The following is a 20579-nucleotide window of genomic DNA, read 5'->3' as shown; positions in this document are numbered from 1 at the left end:
GTGATTGCAGAGAAATTTTCAGGACTGCAACTGCACTTGCGGCTATAAATGACCCCGCAACTTGGCAGGAGCACACCTTAATAGGGGTCATTTATAGGTTTGCAGGGGTGGCAAAACATGGGGGAGGCAAGGGGGCAATACTGAGGATTACCCCTGCCTCTAATGCCTCAGTCCATTTAAAAATCAGGTTTGCTTTCACTATAAAACTTCCACTATGTAAGGAAAAGCAAATTGTTTATTAGTGCCATAACACAGGCAGCGTATGCCCAGTACAGTAAGCCATGGCAACTGCTCTGAAATTTGCTTTACTATAGTACTATTCTTGCTCGGAAAAAGGAAGAAGGATATTAGAAAAGAAAGAAAGAATTAATTTAGTAGAAATTGCAGTTTCCTTCCATCAGTGCTTTGCAAATATCATATATTTGAAAAATGGTGTTGTAAATCTTCCATAAAATAATGTACTTTACTGAAAGCAGATTGAATTACTGCATGATTAAGCCACAAATCTATTTGAGTAAATACGACTTTCAGGAGAAACAATGGCATGCTGTCTGGAGCAGGGTACTGTAGATCAAAGGATGTGATGTCAGTTGATAGAGAAACAGGTCAGGCAAGCCCAGGTAGCTGAGGAAACAGGTTGCTAATTATTCACAGAGCTAAGTAGGTATACTATTGCAGGACTACAGTACACTACAAAGGCAGAAGGTCAAAGCCTGCACGGTGAAGGAGCTAACTTTGTTTTTTTCAAAGAACTAGAATGGGGGAAGAGGAAGCAAACTCAACGTGTATTTCTCTGCAACGTAAGTTCAACAACTTAAGTGAATTCTTTTTTTGTTATAGTTCAGGTGTTACATTAGTCTTCGCAACCTGTGAAATTTCTATTGACTTCTGCAAACACATGTGAGGCTGCTTATATCTTAAGCTCGGCTAATTGAAAATATTGTGAAAGAAAGGAAAGTCTCTGTGCAAACGGTAGCTTTCTGCCTGCCTTTGTTAAGTTAATATGGTAGTGCTGACATGCTCTCTGGCAATCTGATAGAGCTGAGATGCTGTACTCCTGGATATTCATCTTTCAGTCAGTCCATATCTGTCAATCCGGCAGTCCTGTCTTTCTGGGAAAAAAGTCTCTCTCTATATATTTTCCTTGTGTCGCTCTGATATTAAATAATTTACAGTGCTCTGTATGCAAACACACATTTGCCTAATATTCTTATTGCTGTAACTAATTAGTTATATACTATTTCTGGTGTATTATTTCTGTGCAATAATTTACTGTTCAGCACAGGAAAACATAATTGCTTTTCAGGTCAGTCTGCATTGCAATGATTCATAAGAAGCCCTATTAACCCCATTTAATGATGAATGGCAGAGCAAAGCAAATGGAAAGTAGATGGAGTTTAAATACATAAATATGCAGGAAGGGGATCTGTTATCTGGAAATTGGCTTTCCAAAGTGCTTAGAAATACAACAATCTCAGCAGAATACTGTAGTTCCCGCACATAAACTGCAGTGGATAGGTGGTGGTGCAATAGCCTCCTTGATACATGGCAGGGTAATTAGGGGCTCCTAATTTATTCTACATTGTAGGAATACAACAATGTCAATGCCCATATATTAATATCTCATTTAATTACATAATTCTTCATTTTTTGCTCATTTGCTCTTTCTTTCAATGGTTAAATATTTTTTATAGTAAACCTAAAAGATGGTGTTCCATTTAAAGTAAAAATCATTTACCTGGAAAACCCCAGGTCCCAAGCATTCTGGATAATAGAAAAATATATTTTGGCCTTATGTATTTAGTTTTAGCCTAACTGAAGCATAATATTTTTTTGTAGTTGTCCAAAAAGTAGGCCTAGTTATGCCCCCCAGCCTTCCTTCAGTGGCAATGGTGTCCATACATCTAACCCTTAACCTACTTGTTTGCAGTAACATTTGTACAACTAATGCAGCATTTCTCTGTGCTTGTCTTATACAGTTAAATATTTTGTGTTTGGAGACATAGAGACAATAAGAGTTTGATCTGGACACAATGTAGACATTACTATAGATGGATGGGAAGCCTGCAGCAATCCATATGTTGGGAAATGCAAATCACATTGCCCCTAGATAGACTCTTGAACAGATGCAAATAGAATGTTGTAGTTCAGCAGTCTCTGAAGGTTTGCAGAGTAACTAGAGTAACTATCCCTGGTTTGCAATTTTCTAATAATGCATTTTTATATGACAACTGGTGTAATAAAAATTGTGCAAGACACTTACTAGGGAATGTAATAAAAGTCATACATGGAAAAATAAATTGCACAAATAAGAATAAAAATTGAAAATTAAAAAAAGGTGACGTAATCTTTTGGAGCACACGTAAGTTTTTCATTAAGAAGTTTTATTACAGTTTGCACACAGTCACAAACTATAAAATTCACAAACTTTCTTCCGCTGTCTGAAGTGGTCGCTAAATATTTTCCATGTTTGCCGGAGTTATATGAAATTCACATTGTGACTAGAGATGTAGCGAACCTCACAAAAAAAGTTCGCGAACCCGTTCGCGAACTTCTGCCAAAAAGTGCGAACTTTTGTGAACTTTGCGAACCCCATAGACTTCAATGAGAAGGCGAACTTTAAAATCTAGAAAAGCCATTTCTGGCCAGAAAACTGATTTTAAAGTTGTTTAAAGGGTTCCACGACCTGGACAGTGGCATGCCAGAGGGGGATCAAGGGCAAAAATTTCTCTGAAAAATACGTTGTTGACACAGCGTTGATTTTTTGGGCTGTAAAGGGCAGAAATCACACTACATTTCTAAACTTGTGAAATAAACTGCTTTTACAAGGACTATTGGGTTACAGCAGATGAGATCAGCAGGACAGCTGTCCCCAGCAGCTACCTACAGAGCAGTAGAAAGTAGATTACTAGTCAGCAAAGCTACCTAAACTGTCCCTCAAACCCCTGCACAGCTCTCTCCCTATGCTAACTCATCAAGCACACACAGGCAGAATGTAAAATGGCTTCTGGGCTTCAGTTTATATATGGAAGGGAGTGGTCCGGGGGTGGTCCAGGAGGGAGAGCTGCCTGATTGGCTGCCATGTATCTGCTGGCTCTGGGGTGAGAGGTCAAAATTTGGCTCCAGCTAAGGCGAACCCAAAATTGCGAACTTCGCTAAAAGTTCGCGAACTTGCGAACTTGCGAACACCCGATTTTCGTGCGAATTAGTTCTCTGGCGAACAGTTCGCTACATCTCTAATTGTGACTATTTTTTCTGTTACCGACTTTTACTATATTCCCCCCTTATAATTTAGTCCGATTTCTACACACGATTTCTAAGTGTGACTTTTTTGTTCACATTGGATTGTGTAAAGCAGATGCATAAATTCTGCCCTATCTATGGCTGGGGCACACACAGAGCTTTTACATTTGGAATTTAAACACAAAAAGGGTAACTTGTGCTAATTTTACCAATGAGTTTTTATCAATATGACCGCCACTTTTTTTCCATGCACACAATAAAACAGAAATGTGTGATGTTTGTAGGCCTTGTGATTGATTCTTTTGAAAATGCTGATTCTTGGGGACTTGTTTTGAGTGAGACTGAGCTAGAATCAATGACTGGAATAAAAGCACGTGAGCCCTAGGGGCACATTTACTAACCCACGAACGGGCCGAATGCGTCCGATTGCGTTTTTTTCGTAATGATCGGTATTTTGCGATTTTTTCGGAAATTATCGCGACTTTTTCGTTACCAATACGATTTGCGCGAAAAAACGCGAGTTTTTCGTAGCCATTCCGAAAGTTGCGCAAAATCTGGCGATTTTTTCGTAGCGTTAAAACTTGCGCGAAAAGTCGCGCCTTTTTCGTAGCGTTAAAACTTAAAAGGCGCGACGTTTCGCGCAAGTTTTAACTCTACGGAAAAATCGCGACTTTTCGCGCAAGTTTTAACGCTACGAAAAAATCGCGATTTTGCGCAACTTTCGGAATGGCTACGAAAAACTCGCGTTTTTTCGCGCAAGTCGTAATGGCTACGAAAAACTCGCGTTTTTTCGCGCAAATCGTAAAGACGCCAAAAAATCACAAAAAATACGAAAAAGTCGCAAAATGTTCGTTTTCCAATCGGAATTTTTCCAATTCGGATTCGAATTCGTGTCTTAGTAAATCAGCCCCTTAGTGTAGCACCAATAATACAAGCAGAAAACTAGCTACACCTTGTTTAAAGTGAAAGTAAATAATATTCTTTCACTTTCTTAATGGCATTTTGTTAATGTTATTGAACTTATATACACACAGATCTTCCAACCTTAAACAGTATTCTGCCTTTATTCTATGATTTCCATGCAATACATGCAGTCATATAAAGATATAGTATTAACAGTAAATAACAGGAACTTTTTTACAACTGTTCTAAAATATTTGAATAATATTGTATCTATCTATGTCTGAAATAACTAAGGGAATATGTATTAATAATATATATCAAAGCAAAGGATAAAACTCCCTATACAATTTTCCAAAAAATATGTAATGCAAATCTTGAATGCCTATTCCCATGTTGAAGGGGTTGTTCATCTCTGTGTAAAGTTTTAGTGTGATTTAGAGAGTAATATTTTGAGACAATTTGCAGTTGGTCTTCATTCTTGTTTGTGTTTTTTTTTAATTATTTCACTTTTTGTTCAGCAGCTCTCCAGTCTGCAATTCCAACAGTTATCTGGTTGCTAGGGTCCAAATTACCTTAGTGAGTGGATTGAATGAGAGACTGATACTGTATATTTATGAGAGAGGACCTAAACAGAAATAAAAGTAACTAAAAGTAGCAATAGCAATAAAATTGTAGTCTTGCAGAGCAACTGTTGTTTGGCTGCTGGGGTCAGTGAACCCTATGTAAAAGTTTGAAAAAGTCAGAAGAAGAAAGCTAATAATGTATGTATGTATGTATGTCTATCTACAGTATATCTATTTATAAAGCAGCGCTGTACAGTAGAATAGATTAATACAACAGGCGGTTATTAAAATAATAGATAAATACAAAGCATAACAATTAATACAAATAAATACAATAAGTTAAGAATCAAAGAGACAAGAGGATGGAGGTCCCTGCCCCATAGAGCTTACAATCTAAATAATTCAAAAACTATAAAAAAAAAAATAATGAAGACCAGTTGAAAAGTTTCTTAGGAATGGCCTTTCTATAACATTCTAAAACTGAAAAGTGAACCACCCCTTCAACTTCCAGTAAGATTAAACACCCTACTGTTGTGTAGCGATTATTTTTAACTGTGTCGGTTTATCTATTGATACATTTAAAAAAAAAAAAAATGAGTTCATACAAATTGATTGAATCGAAGAGCAGATTTGTTTTCATAAAACTTCATTTTACTCAGCAAATGTCTAAATGTAGAAACTCTCCCTGCATTACACACCATGTAACCCGATCTGGCAGTAACCTTCTCTCTATGGTGCACAGAAAATACCTCAGCACACAGGTATTGCTTGTTCTGTTGCAGCTGTTGACTTAATCAAAAGCCGGTTCTTATACAGAAATCTCCCCCCCCCCCTCGCCTTTTGCTGCCACACATAGCTGGCTACAGATTTAACTGGTTTTATTATTATACAGAAATGCAAATTTAAATCAAACCACTGTTTCATCTGCTGCGGTTCCATGAAGGCTTGGTTGTGTATTCAGGCAGGTTGGATTATTTCCTCTGTGGCTCTAGGCAGCGACACTTTGTTTATATTCCTGAAGGCTCTCCCTCACCGCTAAGAGATGCGTTGCCTGTACAGAAACATAGTTTTGTGTTAACCTACTGGAAAGGTCTGCTAATAGGGCACTGGGAACATATTCCTGCTTCAGTTTGACATAATGTGGAGATCAGCCAGGACAAATCATCGATCTGGCAGCAATTACAAGGTCACCCTTTGTCACAGAAAATTCAAGGAGATACATGCTTTTCTTTCTTCAGCGTCCATATTACAACCTGTTCTGAGTGTTAGGCACCCATCCAACTGTCTCAAACAGGGCTGCTTACTGTTTCGTGCTAGGTTTTCCTTATACAGCACAGGGTGTGTAACCTAAATATTTCAACTCGTAAACAATGAAAATGAAAAGTTACTATTTTAAAAGCAGGACGCGTAAAATAATCCATGGGTTTATATTATGTATTTTAAAAGCACTATTGTACATTGAATGATCAATAAACTCATAAGGGGTCATTTACACACGCAAAGCACAGCAAATTTCCCTGGAGTCAGTTGCACAAAAAACCCTATCCATTAAAGGTCCTTGCATCAGAATGCACACTTTTCACTTCTGAATAGTTGCACTTGCAGCCACTGCCTTCCTCCTGCCTACTGAGTTGAGCCAAATTTTAACCTTTTGATGAAGAGGAACCATAGAGTCACCTCCAGACCAGGCAGTTCCCCATAACACCCAGCATCAACAAGCACAGTACACTTGCATCTAAAAAATCATGCTCACACATCACACTCAAGCCAAACACTGAAAATTACCCCAACTGGACTTGGAAAACTTTCAGTGCAATTGCATCTGATTTACATCGAAGTGACATTCTGTTAATTTCGAAGCAATGGCCATAATGAGTCAGGTGCAACTCTCCCAGTGTGAGTGTGGTAATTCTGGGAGAAAAACGCTGCATTATGGTGACTGCAATGGTAAAAGCACTTTACTAACTGCAAATGATGGTTGTAAATGATGCCTATAACGTTTGTGCCTGAACCACAAGAATGTTTTCATAATAATATAATGGACTGTATATAACAGATTAATAGCAACCAATAAGATGTTTTGTTTTAAACATGTGACCAGTAAATTCTACCTGCTAATTGTTTGCCATGGGTTACTGCTCCTGGGTAAACTTAGTGCCTTATATTACATGACCCCATATATAGTTTGTGCCAGTGTACACTGGAAATAAAACCACTTACTAAAAATGTTGTCATGCAATCTAATAAATCCTATAACATTATGAAATGGGGCTTGTTCTTAATTTTGTATTTTTATTTCTGTTTGCCACCTTTGTTTATATTCTGCCATAAAATAAATAGTGAGCTGTACTACAATCCCAAGCAAAAGTCAAGATCACTAAAGGGGGTTTGTCCGCACTGTGGCATGAAGGGTAGAACACAATGGGGATATAATATAATATATATATATATATAATATATATATATATATATATATATATATATATATATATATATATATATATATAATAAAAGGCATTAAAGGAAAAAGTAACACTAACATTTTTAAATAAAACAGCTATTCTACCCTGCACCAATAACTGCCCTATCCTGCAAGCCACTTAGTATTTTAAATGCTTTAATAGAAAATACCTGCTAAAACTTGGCTTCCTGTCAATTGAAATATATCGATACGGCGAAGGAAGGAGCAGCAATCACTATGCGACAATTGATTTATCGAGCTTAGCCTGACTCCTTCCTGTACAGAAGGAGTATAATGAAACAATGTGGACTTGTTTTTTTGTAGTTCTAATAAGATTCAGAAAGCAATGAACTGTAGTCCTACACTGTGCTATCTGCTGTTACTGAGCAGAATGTAATGTTGCCACTTTAGTTATGTGTCACTATGCACTTATTGGCCCTTAGTTAGGATGACCACTTCCTGCACACTGTAATATAGTGAGTTGCAGGGTGTGGGCACTTCCTCTTTGGCATTCCTATCATCCAGAGCAGGTTGCACATTGAGCCTGGGACCTCAACTAGGCCCAGAAGTCTGTGCCCTAGAGGAAGCCAAATCCATCTAGTGATTCTAAGTCGGGGATCAGGGACCCCGTGAATGAGGTGTAGTCATTTGCAGGTTAGGCTCTGTTATAGCACGCTTTAGGAGTGTGACTTAGTTCAGGGCTATTTAGTATGAGCAGCTGTACGCTCCCACAAAGGAGAAATTAGAGGATTTAGTACACCCAAGGCTCTGCTGCCTTACTGTAGGGACCACAGTGTCAGACATGGGACTCAGGCTGTTATTAACCCCTGAGCCACCTTTGCTGTAGGAATCCGGTCCAGAAAAGGCAGACACCCTTGGGACTCCTGATTACTCCCACACTTACCTCCACAGTGGTGTCATACTGTCCTGCTATCTTACAACTGCACTTGATCTTTATGCTATTCTACCTCAATGCTGTGAGTATTAACCCTGCATATGCTGTGTACCATCAATAAACCAAGTTCCAGTTGAATGCAAAAGAACCTCTGGCGTCCATAATTACTTTATATACACGTTGTGGCAGTGGAGAGTTGCAGTTTCGCAACACCTCACAAGTGCAATTCTTCCGTTTTGCGAAGGCCCAGCCTGTGTGTTGTAGTCACATGTGCCCGTGCTCATACCTACTAGCCGGTACTGGCAAATACTAGCCAGAATAGGGTTATATGACCATATAAAATGCCTTTAGAGAAATCTTTAAAAAAAAAAAAACATCCTTTCAGTGTATTTACCAGAAAGCTAGGCAAGATCTGTTTCCCTTATCAGTGTTACTTATGATTGCTTTAGAGTCTCTTAAAGCAAATTGCAGAGAGGGTAATTTTAAAATGCCTGAAAAGTGCCTGGAATTGCCAGTACTGGTGTTTTTAGCCAGAAAACTCTGTATACTTTCATCCTAGGCATTTAAGGGGTTTTACAACTCTGCCCCTTATCTTGTGTAAAGAAAGCTTTAGGATGTGGCATTTTGATGTAAGAGAACAGAAAAATCAATAATCTTTAGAATAGGAAATGGGTAGATTCTGAGTGTTAATCCTTTTTATTTCTCAGCACAGCTCCATATCAGCCCTGCTGCTTCCCATTGAGTTAAATAGAATACTCTTGAATGTCTCAGCCATGACAATTTTCATCCTACAATGAGAACTAAAGCATTCTTGCACGGAAAAGCTTATATGCTGGGACTTTAGGACATTTTTCTATTCAATTCTATAGTTGGTTTGGCTAGGGTCTATTTGAGGTAAAACTGAACTTAAATAACACAATTAATTGTGAAAATTAGTAGATGAGCCCAAGTGTATCAAAAGTATTAAAGCAGAAAAGTGGCTATAACTTTTTTACAATCAAAGTAAATATAATGTTAGCCATGCTACACTTTCTTCACCAAAACCTATATGCTGTTTTCAAATCAAAACAAACACTTTTTATTGTGATGATAGTATCCCTCTACGTGAAGCATCTGGCATACATAGCCACACCCTGTTTCTCAGGGTGTGCTGTGTGTTCTTTGTGCATTGAAAGGTTTTCAATACCAAACTACTTATAGAGAAAAGGGGCATTGTAGTTTAAATGGGACCCACAAAGTACAGATCTAGTTTGCTATTTGCTTTTTGAAAAATGTTGTGCATGTGACAAGCAGAAATGTTTCTTAGGGCAAATCATTAGCACTCACTTGGAGCAAGTTACAGCCATGGATGCAAGCAATGGGCAAATTTAGGACTTTGTTTGAACTAATGCTATATCTGGAGTCATTCATTACCCACACAGCAAATTATATCTTTATAATTTTACTCCATATTGTAATGAATTAGAACTAGGGTTGCGGCAAAAAAATTCGCGAAAGGCATTTGTTGCGCAATTTATTTATTTTTGTCATGACCGTGGCCTTTTTTTTCATGGCCACGTCCAAATTTTGATGCGTCCATATTCGTGCGACAAATTAAATTTTATGCGCAAGGAATTTTTCTGCAGCAAAATTTACGGAAGTTTCGCAGAACAATTAACCAATGCCGTGGTGTGGAAATTCACTGCGAATCCAGCGACTAGTTGCTACCTGTCCAGTGGACGCAATAACCCTGCCCCTGATGTCATCACACAACCTGAAAATGTAATCATGTGATGATATGGCTTGATGACGTTGGTTGTTTGCGTAATGAAATCAGTGACACAGTGCCAATGTCATCACACACACCCCTTTGTCTGGGTTTAAAACCTGGCAAAGTCGGCAACCTTAATTAGAACATATACATTATAGGAAGGAAAAGTTGGAGCTATTTTATTCATTTTCTGTGGGTAAGTTCCTTAAATAAGACTGAGCCCCGACCCCTCCCTTACCATATATGAATTGAGATCCAAAATAGGCCCTGGCATTTAAATCCAATAACTTGTGCCTGCCTATTGCAATTCACAGCAGCATTTGCCAAAATCTACAGATTGCCAGTCCACAGGCATGTACAGTTTCACTCCTGCACTTTTCCCTGCAGTGAGGTGTGCGTTAAACCCCATTCATTAAAGAGTCTTGTGTCAAAATGCGCTCTTTATGCTTTATATTCTAAATCAAGTGCTTTTGTGTCTATTCATGCAGGGGAACCCTGGAGCTACTGCTACTTCCTCACCAGGGGTTAGCTCTAGGTTTCTCTTTGTGCCCAGCTTCATAATTGCACCTTGCTTACTTGCACTTGCAGACATAAATTACCCTTCTTATGTCCTGCTTTCAAGAGGTATTTCCTAATGTTCATTTTTTTTCACAATTCATATTTTTTCAGGAAAAATATTATTTTGTTGTGAAAAAAAAACACAGTTTATTATGGGACAAAGCTGTGACAAGTCCTTAAGAAAAAAAATGCCATCTAAAAGCTGTCAATGCAAGTGTCCTTTTTTACAACTGGAAGATTTTTCTTTGCTTTGTGGTTTTAGAGGTTTTTGGGTGTTTTTGATTCTTGCATTTGTGTGACAATACAAAAAAAGTTTGTTTTTTGCGTTTTTTTCTGCATTTTTTTTGTTCATGATTTGAAAATTTTGATTTTTTAATAAATGGCTGGCATTCGTGATTTTAGTGCAAATGAGTTTAGTCGTGGTTCAAGAACCTCTTAAACCACAAACATGGAAAGTTAATTAGGGAAGAGTGAATCTGTTCCGTTTCTCTGTGCTGAAAAATTAGCAAATCTTTTGCAAAGAGCCATAAAATTTACAAAACAGCATAAATGTTGCGCGTCATTTTTTTGTTGCATAAAATCTATGCCTGCCAAAAAAATGTTCCCATCACTAATGTTAATAAATCTTAATAAATGTCAAAAATTAGATCAAACAAAGGATTAAAATAGAATAATGAAAAAGTAGTTCAATTCCAAATAAATCCTTCCTGCTTATATTAATCCCCTGCCCTCAAACTAACACAAACATAAAAAAGCTATTGGTTGCAAATATTTTTAAATTTGGGCCAGTCCCAAATATATGCTTACGTAAATATTTTTGTTTAAAATGCATGTGTAGATGTTGTTGCTTTGTGTTAAGAAGAGGCATCCTACAGAATATCATTTGGCACTAACTCCTGTCTGTTAAAAGAAAAAGTCTAAACAAATAACAAGCACCTATAACTTGTCACCAGTCATGTGAAAGATGTTTTTCCAACAGCTAGATATGTGTTTAACCGGTTTAGTTACATCTAACCTATTTACCCAAAGCCAAATGAACTGTATTGACTCTTATAGCAAATGGCTGATTTAAAAGGTTAGAATATCCAAGAGACACCGTTTCTCAGTTTCTCTTTCTCTTTTAAAGTTACTTCATTGTCTCATTCCCAAGGTATGCCTGCACATTCCCAAATGAATTGCAATACCAACTTTATTTTTCTTCTTTGTAATATTTAGCTTGTTTTTAAATACGAAATGCCAGATTTTACATCTCACAAGCAATTTTGTTTATATATTTATTTATATCCTGTAACTTCAGCTTTTTCTGCAGCTGACAATTGTCTGTTATTTATGCCTAGAATCAGTCCTAGAACTATTTTCCACTTCACTCTCAGTGCAAGTACACACTATTACTTTCTGTGAGAAGGTTCCTCACACAGTTATGGAAATGGTTTGTTGCAGAAATTTCAGTGTTTATGTCCATGGAAAATATGTGATATGAATACAGGTAAAAGGTGATATGACAAAAGAATATTATTTGCTCTGCTTAGAGCTGATTCATTGTTCACTTTGGAATTCCATTTACATGCGGGTTCTGCCTGTTAAGGATCATGTAGCAACACATACAGAGAGGTTATGTTATTTCCTGCTAACTTAAAATAATTTTTCCAACATAGGGAGGTCTATTTATCAAAACTTGTATAAAAAAACACAATAGAATAAACTGTGAAAAACGTGAATACTTTAAAATCATAATTTACTCATCATTTTTAATTGGTCAACAAGCCCAAAGACATTGAAAGACTGGAAAAACTTGATTTGAATAAATAGTTTATGTTTTGACTTGATCACCCCATGGTCAACTTACCACTTCGCCGTTATACTTACCTTTCCGGGCCCCCCCTCTTGTCCCACCCCAATAAAACACACAACACACCAAAATTCGTTTAATTGGATGTGGAGCAGGCCACAGCTTTATTAAAGTTCCCATCATAAATTCACCAACCACATAACTTAAACCTGGAAGAAAAATTTGCATAAATAACATTGCAATTTGCATATCTTAACCCACAATAAACATGTAAATCTGCGAACATCCCTGAGCTCAACTAGGTCGGTCCTTGGCAATAGGACGCTCCATTCCAGAACCCTGAAATCAACATCCCAACACCACCATCACCACTGTGAGCCCGTACCTGCCATATGCCGCAATCATCCTGGCCCCTATGGGTACGCCGGGGCTCCAGCTACCAAACCAAACCAGCCTTTACCCGATATGGCTGGCTGCCTTTTCCACCACTTGCCCGCATTGCCAAGGACCCCACCGCACTTCCTAAAGCTGCGACATCCGGTAAACTAACTACCACCGACCAAAACCTACTAGGGCGGGCGGGTGGGGACACTTCCTGCATTAAGCTGAGACTGATCCCCCTAGCAACCTCACACCACCTTACAGTATTCCCGCTCTCCCACTCTAACCAATCCCCATCCACTAAGCTTGTTCCCACCAATAGTACGCTCCCTGGCTACGTTCCCGGGGTGATCAAAAGTCTTCCCCATTTACTTCATTGCATGTTATTGTGGGGAAGACTAACTTGATCACCCCATGGTCAACTTACCACTTCGCCGTTATACTTACCTTTCCGGGCCCCCCCTCTTGTCCCACCCCAATAAAACACACAACACACCAAAATTCGTTTAATTGGATGTGGAGCAGGCCACAGCTTTATTAAAGTTCCCATCATAAATTCACCAACCACATAACTTAAACCTGGAAGAAAAATTTGCATAAATAACATTGCAATTTGCATATCTTAACCCACAATAAACATGTAAATCTGCGAACATCCCTGAGCTCAACTAGGTCGGTCCTTGGCAATAGGACGCTCCATTCCAGAACCCTGAAATCAACATCCCAACACCACCATCACCACTGTGAGCCCGTACCTGCCATATGCCGCAATCATCCTGGCCCCTATGGGTACGCCGGGGCTCCAGCTACCAAACCAAACCAGCCTTTACCCGATATGGCTGGCTGCCTTTTCCACCACTTGCCCGCATTGCCAAGGACCCCACCGCACTTCCTAAAGCTGCGACATCCGGTAAACTAACTACCACCGACCAAAACCTACTAGGGCGGGCGGGTGGGGACACTTCCTGCATTAAGCTGAGACTGATCCCCCTAGCAACCTCACACCACCTTACAGTATTCCCGCTCTCCCACTCTAACCAATCCCCATCCACTAAGCTTGTTCCCACCAATAGTACGCTCCCTGGCTACGTTCCCGGGGTGATCAAAAGTCTTCCCCATTTACTTCATTGCATGTTATTGTGGGGAAGACTAACTTGATCACCCCATGGTCAACTTACCACTTCGCCGTTATACTTACCTTTCCGGGCCCCCCCTCTTGTCCCACCCCAATAAAACACACAACACACCAAAATTCGTTTAATTGGATGTGGAGCAGGCCACAGCTTTATTAAAGTTCCCATCATAAATTCACCAACCACATAACTTAAACCTGGAAGAAAAATTTGCATAAATAACATTGCAATTTGCATATCTTAACCCACAATAAACATGTAAATCTGCGAACATCCCTGAGCTCAACTAGGTCGGTCCTTGGCAATAGGACGCTCCATTCCAGAACCCTGAAATCAACATCCCAACACCACCATCACCACTGTGAGCCCGTACCTGCCATATGCCGCAATCATCCTGGCCCCTATGGGTACGCCGGGGCTCCAGCTACCAAACCAAACCAGCCTTTACCCGATATGGCTGGCTGCCTTTTCCACCACTTGCCCGCATTGCCAAGGACCCCACCTCCACAGGGATGCATTCCTAACTCCCTTAGCGATGCATCCTCCGCCACCGCGAATAAGCCTGCTCCACCCCCTCGCCGATAGCGTTATTCCAAATATCGTAACCCACATCAGTTAGATGCACCCCGTCCCGGGCAAAAACACCGGGCTCTGCCTCCAAGAACCAATGCCTAACCACCACCCCATTGTGTAGCCGGACAAACTTGCTCATTTCTTTATTCACCTTTACTCTGACTCTACCTATAGCCTCCTGAGAACGCGCGCTTCGCCAAAATAAACGCGGCACCATCTCAGACCATACCAGAGTCACCCCTTCAATTAATCTCAGAATCTCCAACACATCACGCTTCATATCCCTGACCAGGTCACGCATAGGGCGGACCCCGAGGTCATTCCCCCCAAGGTGCACGACCACTATCCTGGGTATAAAGCCAAACTCCAATTGATCACTAACCTTACGTACCAACCTGTCCCAAGTCATGCCCCTCTCACCCAACCAACGGACCTCCATAACCTCCCTCGAAAACCCGAGTTGCCTTCCGTTCTCCCGCCGTCCGGCCTTTTGCGCCGCCCAGTGTACGTAGGAATGACCGACAATCCATGTTAGGCAAGTAGCAACACCTAAGGTGAGAAAACAAAACAAATGCAGGAAACTGAATGACCGACGACATAGCCCCCCCCCCCTCAACTTTTTTTTTTTTTTTTTTAATAATCCATATAGTGCAACCTCACATACGACTGATATCTCCTAGACTCCCAACGCCCGATCCGCTTAATTGTCTCCCCCGGCAGGCCACAACGTGCCGCTTCCGTCGCCGCCCCAATCCTGAACGAATGGGTTCCAAATTCCTTTTCGTTCAAACCCAAAACCTTCAGGCACTTCCTAAAAACTGCCAGGAACTGAAAACGCGACAATGCTATAGCGTTCTTGTGGATCAAAAAGGGGCCCCCTGTGATTGGCCTCATGTTAACGAAATCCGTTACGCAGCGCACGGGGCAAGTCCCATCCCCGGGAATGGCATTAAGGGAAAATTGAAAACCCCGGCCCTCCTGGTCCGTTTTTGAACAGCTCAAGTAAAGGAAAACCCTCTCCTGGCACACCCACACCTCGTTGCTCCGCATTCCCCCCTCGCCCGACCGGTTCCTGCTCACCAATTCGCTAATCCTCAGCGCACCATAAAATGCCAAAGAGAAAGCCGCCTTAAACAGCCCCGCCTCATAATCCGATGAACAAATAACTCCCAAACAAGCAAACAACTCACGTAACAATTGAAACGACACGGGCCTCCTCATATCCCCCGCCCTTTTCCCCTTGCGCAAGCCCTTCATCACTTGACGAACTACAAAATCCTTAGTCGCATCATGTAAGCCTTGTAATTTAAACCCAAATGCAAGACCTGACAGCTTCTTATTTAGCCCAGAAATAGGCCACCCCTTTTCCAACCCCTGACAAATGAAGTCGAGAACCATATCCCCTAAATCTGCATCCCCTACATTCCCCCCACCTACCCCTACAAAATTGGTCCACTCCCCCCAAACCTTTTTGTAAAAGGCCCACGTGGCAGGCGCCACGGACCTGGAAACCAAGTTCAAGATCCGCTTGTTCCGAGCTGCCAAAGATGCTCCGGACATGTCAGTCCCACCTCGTCCGCATATGGTGCCAAGGTTCGGAACCGTTCCATCTGAAAGCGAGATAGGGCATCAGCAATCTCGTTTTGAACTCCCGGTACATGCCTAGCCCGAAAAAGGATGTTCCTTTCAAGGCATAAAAGCACCAATTGCCTAAGGAGCCCAATAACCGGAGCCGAATCCGCTGTAAGGCTATTGACACACTGCACTACACCCATATTATCCGAGTGAAAAGTGATTGCCTTGTCCCGAAAGCCATCGCCCCAAAGGACTACCGACACCAACACTGGAAATAACTCGAGGAACACTAAATTACGAGTTAAGCCCTTGGCGTGCCACTCGTCTGGCCACTCCCCCGTACACCAGCTGGTCCCAAAAATCGCCCCGAAACCCTTGGACCCGGCTGCGTCCGTGTACAGGTGTAAGTCCGTATTGGTGAGCCCCTTTTCCTGCCACATCGCGATGCCGTTAAAATTTTGCAAAAAACTTAACCATACCTGCAGGTCTTCCTTATGGCTCCTATTCAATCTTATGAAATGATGCTCCTCCCGCACCCCTGCCGTTGCCTGTGCCAACCGTCTAGCAAAAATCCTGCCCATAGGAATGACTCTGCACGCAAAATTAAGTTTCCCTAATAACGACTGCATTTGTTTTAACGTCACTTTTTTGGCCGCTAACATTCTTCCAATAACCACACGCAAATCCGAGACCTTGTCCGCTGGCAGCCTGCACTCCTGCCGCTCAGAATCCAGCTCAATACCCAGGAACTTTAGGCATGTCGTTGGGCCCTCAGTCTTTTCATGCGCCAAAGGCACCCCAAACTTGCTGAACATCACCTGCATAGTCTCTAAAATCACCCTGCACGTATCTGAATCCCTCGGTCCCGCACATAAAAAATCGTCCAGATAATGTACAACTGAGGGAAATCCTGATACCGTTCTTACCACCCATTCCAAGAATGTACTAAAAGCCTCGAAGTAGGCACACGAAATGGAACACCCCATGGGCAAACATCGATCTACATAGTATCCCCCTTGGAAATAGCACCCCAGCAGATGAACACATTCCGGATGCACGGGTAGGAGTCTGAAAGCTGCTTCGATATCCGTCTTACCCATCAATGCGCTCTGTCCCATGGACTTAACCATCCGTACCGCTGCATCAAAAGATACATAGGACACCGAACATAATTCCTCAGCTATCCCATCATTCACAGAGCACCCCCTTGGATATGACAGATGCTGTATGAGCCGGTACTTGCCCGGTTCCTTCTTTGGGACCACCCCCAAAGGGGATACCCGCAGACCCAGCAAGGGGGGCTCCCTAAATGGCCCAGACATCCTACCCAAGTTTACCTCTTTTTCCAATTTCTGCGCCACAAAAGACAGGTGTTCCTTCACCGACTTTAAGTTACGCAGAGAACTGAAACCCTCCCCTTCCCTAAACGGGATCCTAAACCCCTCCCTAAAACCAGTTGTTAGAAAAGCTGCCTGATCTCTCCTAGGGTACTCATTTAGCCACGGTAGCATCCCTGCGACGCTCACCGTGGTCCTCCCCTTTTGAATCACCTGACTTGCCTGAGAACTTACCCTTTTTGAAACACCTAGTGAAAGGGTGGGCTCCCCCACAGCCCGAACACTCGTGCCTGAACTTACAGCCGGCCCCCCATTTGCATTGCCCTTCGTTGAAGGCAAAGCAAAAACCTTTCTTTGGTCCGACCGTTGCTCCGGACTGACCCTGCCCGGCGGTGCCGCCATGAAAGGGCGCCTGAACTGTAGCGTTTGCCGAGCTATAAATAGAAGACGCTCCACTTTGCCCCGCCTTAGCCCCACTGCTATTCATCAACCTCAACCACAGCCCAATGTCCTTATGATCCCACTTAAGAGAAGGCCTCACCGACATGCGCTGCCTAAATTGCTCGTCATATCTGAGCCATGCTACCCCCCCATATACCCGATGCGCCTCCAAGATGGAGTCTAGATAGCAGAATAAACCGCTGCAACACCCCGGAAATTTTTCACCCACCAAGCTAGCGAAGATACAGAAGGCTTGCAACCAATTCACAAATGTCCGAGGAATCAATCTAAAACGCCTTCTATCCTCATCCTCCTCCTTCCTGTGTTCCTTCCCTTTTTCCCATTTGTCCAAGTTAAAACGCTCCAGCGGTAACAATGTGAAAATATCCACGTATTCCCCTTTTTGCACCTTGTCCCTCACCTCTGGCTTCAAATGCGTTCCCAATGGGCCCTCAAAGCACACATATGTCTGACTCTTAGCCGCATCCGAGATAGGCTCCGCCTTCTTTCCCCCCTCTGACGTCTTACTCGCAGCCTCCTTGCTACTATCAGCTGGCACAGAAGGAGCTACAGTCTCTCCCCCTGCAACCGTAACCACGTCCTGGGCGAGCCCCACTACTTCCCTCGCCCTAACCCCTGCCCCTATTGGCTGGCTCTGCCCTGCGTCCGCCCAGGCCCTTTGAGGCGCGGACTGCCCTGAGCCCACTTCCCATTTTTCCATAAATTCCCTTAAACCCAACATAAAACCTTGGAACATGTCTTGGTTAACAACATTAGGTTGTGCCCTATGAACTTGAACTTGCTGCTCACCCGCAGGCTGCACAGAAGCTGCCCTCCGTGCTGCCGTATGCTCAGCATCCCCCGAAGGGCCGTGCAGCCGTGTCTCCCGGTCTGGTCCCTCGCTCCCTCGTCGTTCTGAAACAAGGGACACATCAATTCCCTCCCTGTTATTAGCCCCCCCCATGGGGTTAATACTTGAGGACTGGGAATATCTGGCTGTTCCCTGCTGCTGATCTTGTCCTGTCAGACCTGCCACAGGTGCCTGGCTCAGCCCTTGCAGCCGTACCTGCGAGGTGACCCCGCCCCCAGGTAGCAAAACTTGTGGGCCCCCTTCCCCCCCTTCCCTGTCCAGCTGCTGTCCCGGAAGAAAACCCCCTTCCCTGGAGTGCTGGGCCGGCAGACCCCCCAACTCCGTTACCTCAGGTCCCAGCGTTAGGCCGCCGGCTGTATTAAGCCCTGCAGTGCCTTCTTGGCTGACCCCCCTTGGTCCCCCTTGTCCCGGCCGCACCACTGGCGTGTCGCCCCTCCGCCCCCTCTTGGCCTGAATGCCACAGCCATGTCCCCCTCCTGGCTTGCCCCCAGACATACCGGGACGACTTGATGATCCTGCACCGGCAAAATCTCCTGGCCCGACCGACGCACCTCTCAGCGAAGCGCCTTCCGTTGCCATGGCAACCGTTCCGCGCCGGTCGCGTCCCTGCTCCTGTGCACTTCTGCGCCGGCCCCGACCTGCATTAGCGCTAGCGCGCCTCTTGGCAAAGGACCCCCCCTGCTCTCTCTCAGCTGCCTGGGACACTCCACGCGTGCTGGTAGACGGCAGAGGAGAAGGACTCCTCCTTCTCCGGTTCATCCTGTGAGGGGGGGAAGGACTCAAGCGGTCCGGCGGCTGGGATCTCCGGGCCCTCCTGGCAGGTAACTCGACACTCTGCTCCTGTCTCCCCCAGGACTCGAGCTGCAGCTGCAGCCACTCCTCCCCCTTACTCTCCGCCACGCTCCTTAGCCTCTCCATCAGGGCCTCCATGGTTGCCAATTTTAGCGTTGCCGTGCTGCTGTGCAGAAACGTCCTGACACTTCCTGCATTAAGCTGAGACTGATCCCCCTAGCAACCTCACACCACCTTACAGTATTCCCGCTCTCCCACTCTAACCAATCCCCATCCACTAAGCTTGTTCCCACCAATAGTACGCTCCCTGGCTACGTTCCCGGGGTGATCAAAAGTCTTCCCCATTTACTTCATTGCATGTTATTGTGGGGAAGACTAACTAGGACAGCTCCCAGGACCTGGGCAGGCTTTCTGAAGTTTTACATTTGAGTTTTTCTTGTTTTTTTCACTTAATATGAAAAATTGCAATTTTTTAAATTAATAAACAGTGTCTACAACTGGTGTAAGGCACATTCACTGCATGTTTTAGCGGTCATTATCCTGTTCGTTGTTCTTGTTGATGTTTATGTATGGTGGTTTACGGTGCTTACTCTCATACCTTGGGAAATAAAAAGGTGGGTTAATACAAACATGATATACAAAGTATACAATGTGTTTAGGGCACATTCACTGTATATTTTAGTGATCATTGTCGAAAAATTCCAATTTTAAACCAATTCATTATTTTTAGTGCAAAAACATGAACAGTAAAAAAGTATGAACATAAATAAATACCGCCCCCCTCCTCAGAGACAATCATTACATCATCATTTTACAGAATAATTTTAGGAAATAGACCAAAGAAAAATTCACTAAATCTCAAATTCAATGGAGTATATGAGTTCAGTTTGAATCCATTAATGGCATCTTGTCAACCCAAATTCACAGCGAATTTCCACATTTTGCCATTGGCGAATTATGTAAGGAAAAGGATGTGCGCATCCAAAATGTTGTGCGCATAAAAGCGAATCGGGAAAGATTTGCTCATCACTAATCATCAGCACTTATTCTTGAAATGTCAGAATGCAGGGAGGGGATATTTTAGTTTCTTATTGCATTAATGTTATGGATAACCACTTTTATTTATTTAGTTTTTGTAGTGTTCCCTGTTTTTCTACTTTATAGTATTACAACTATAAAGCTTGCCCAATGGCACAGTATAGGTAGCCTATCACTTATCCCTTTGTTGCATCTGACTCCTGGATTTTGTGTTTTACTTTGTACCTGCTGACCTGTCAGCATTTTCTTTACTTTCTTTATAGTAATAAATGTGCC

The 20579-nt window shown here is 42.7% G+C and overlaps 1 protein-coding gene across 1 annotated transcript in view; it reads left to right on the top strand.

The window, feature by feature from the left end:
- The first annotated feature begins 680 nt into the window (after positions 1–680).
- Positions 681–20579, top strand: part of naaladl2 (N-acetylated alpha-linked acidic dipeptidase-like 2) — a 322123-nt gene continuing 302224 nt past the window's right edge. Inside the window, exon 1 of the mRNA XM_031902480.1 lies at positions 681–800. Within this exon, the coding sequence (XP_031758340.1) occupies positions 758–800 (43 nt within the window). The 5' untranslated portion in view covers positions 681–757. The remainder of the gene's footprint in view (positions 801–20579) is intronic.

The sequence above is a fragment of the Xenopus tropicalis genome, chromosome 5 (assembly GCF_000004195.4).
Source record: "Xenopus tropicalis strain Nigerian chromosome 5, UCB_Xtro_10.0, whole genome shotgun sequence".
Lineage (NCBI taxonomy): Eukaryota > Metazoa > Chordata > Amphibia > Anura > Pipidae > Xenopus > Xenopus tropicalis.
Note: the sequence above shows the minus strand (reverse complement) of the source record. Positions and strands in the feature narration are given on the sequence as shown.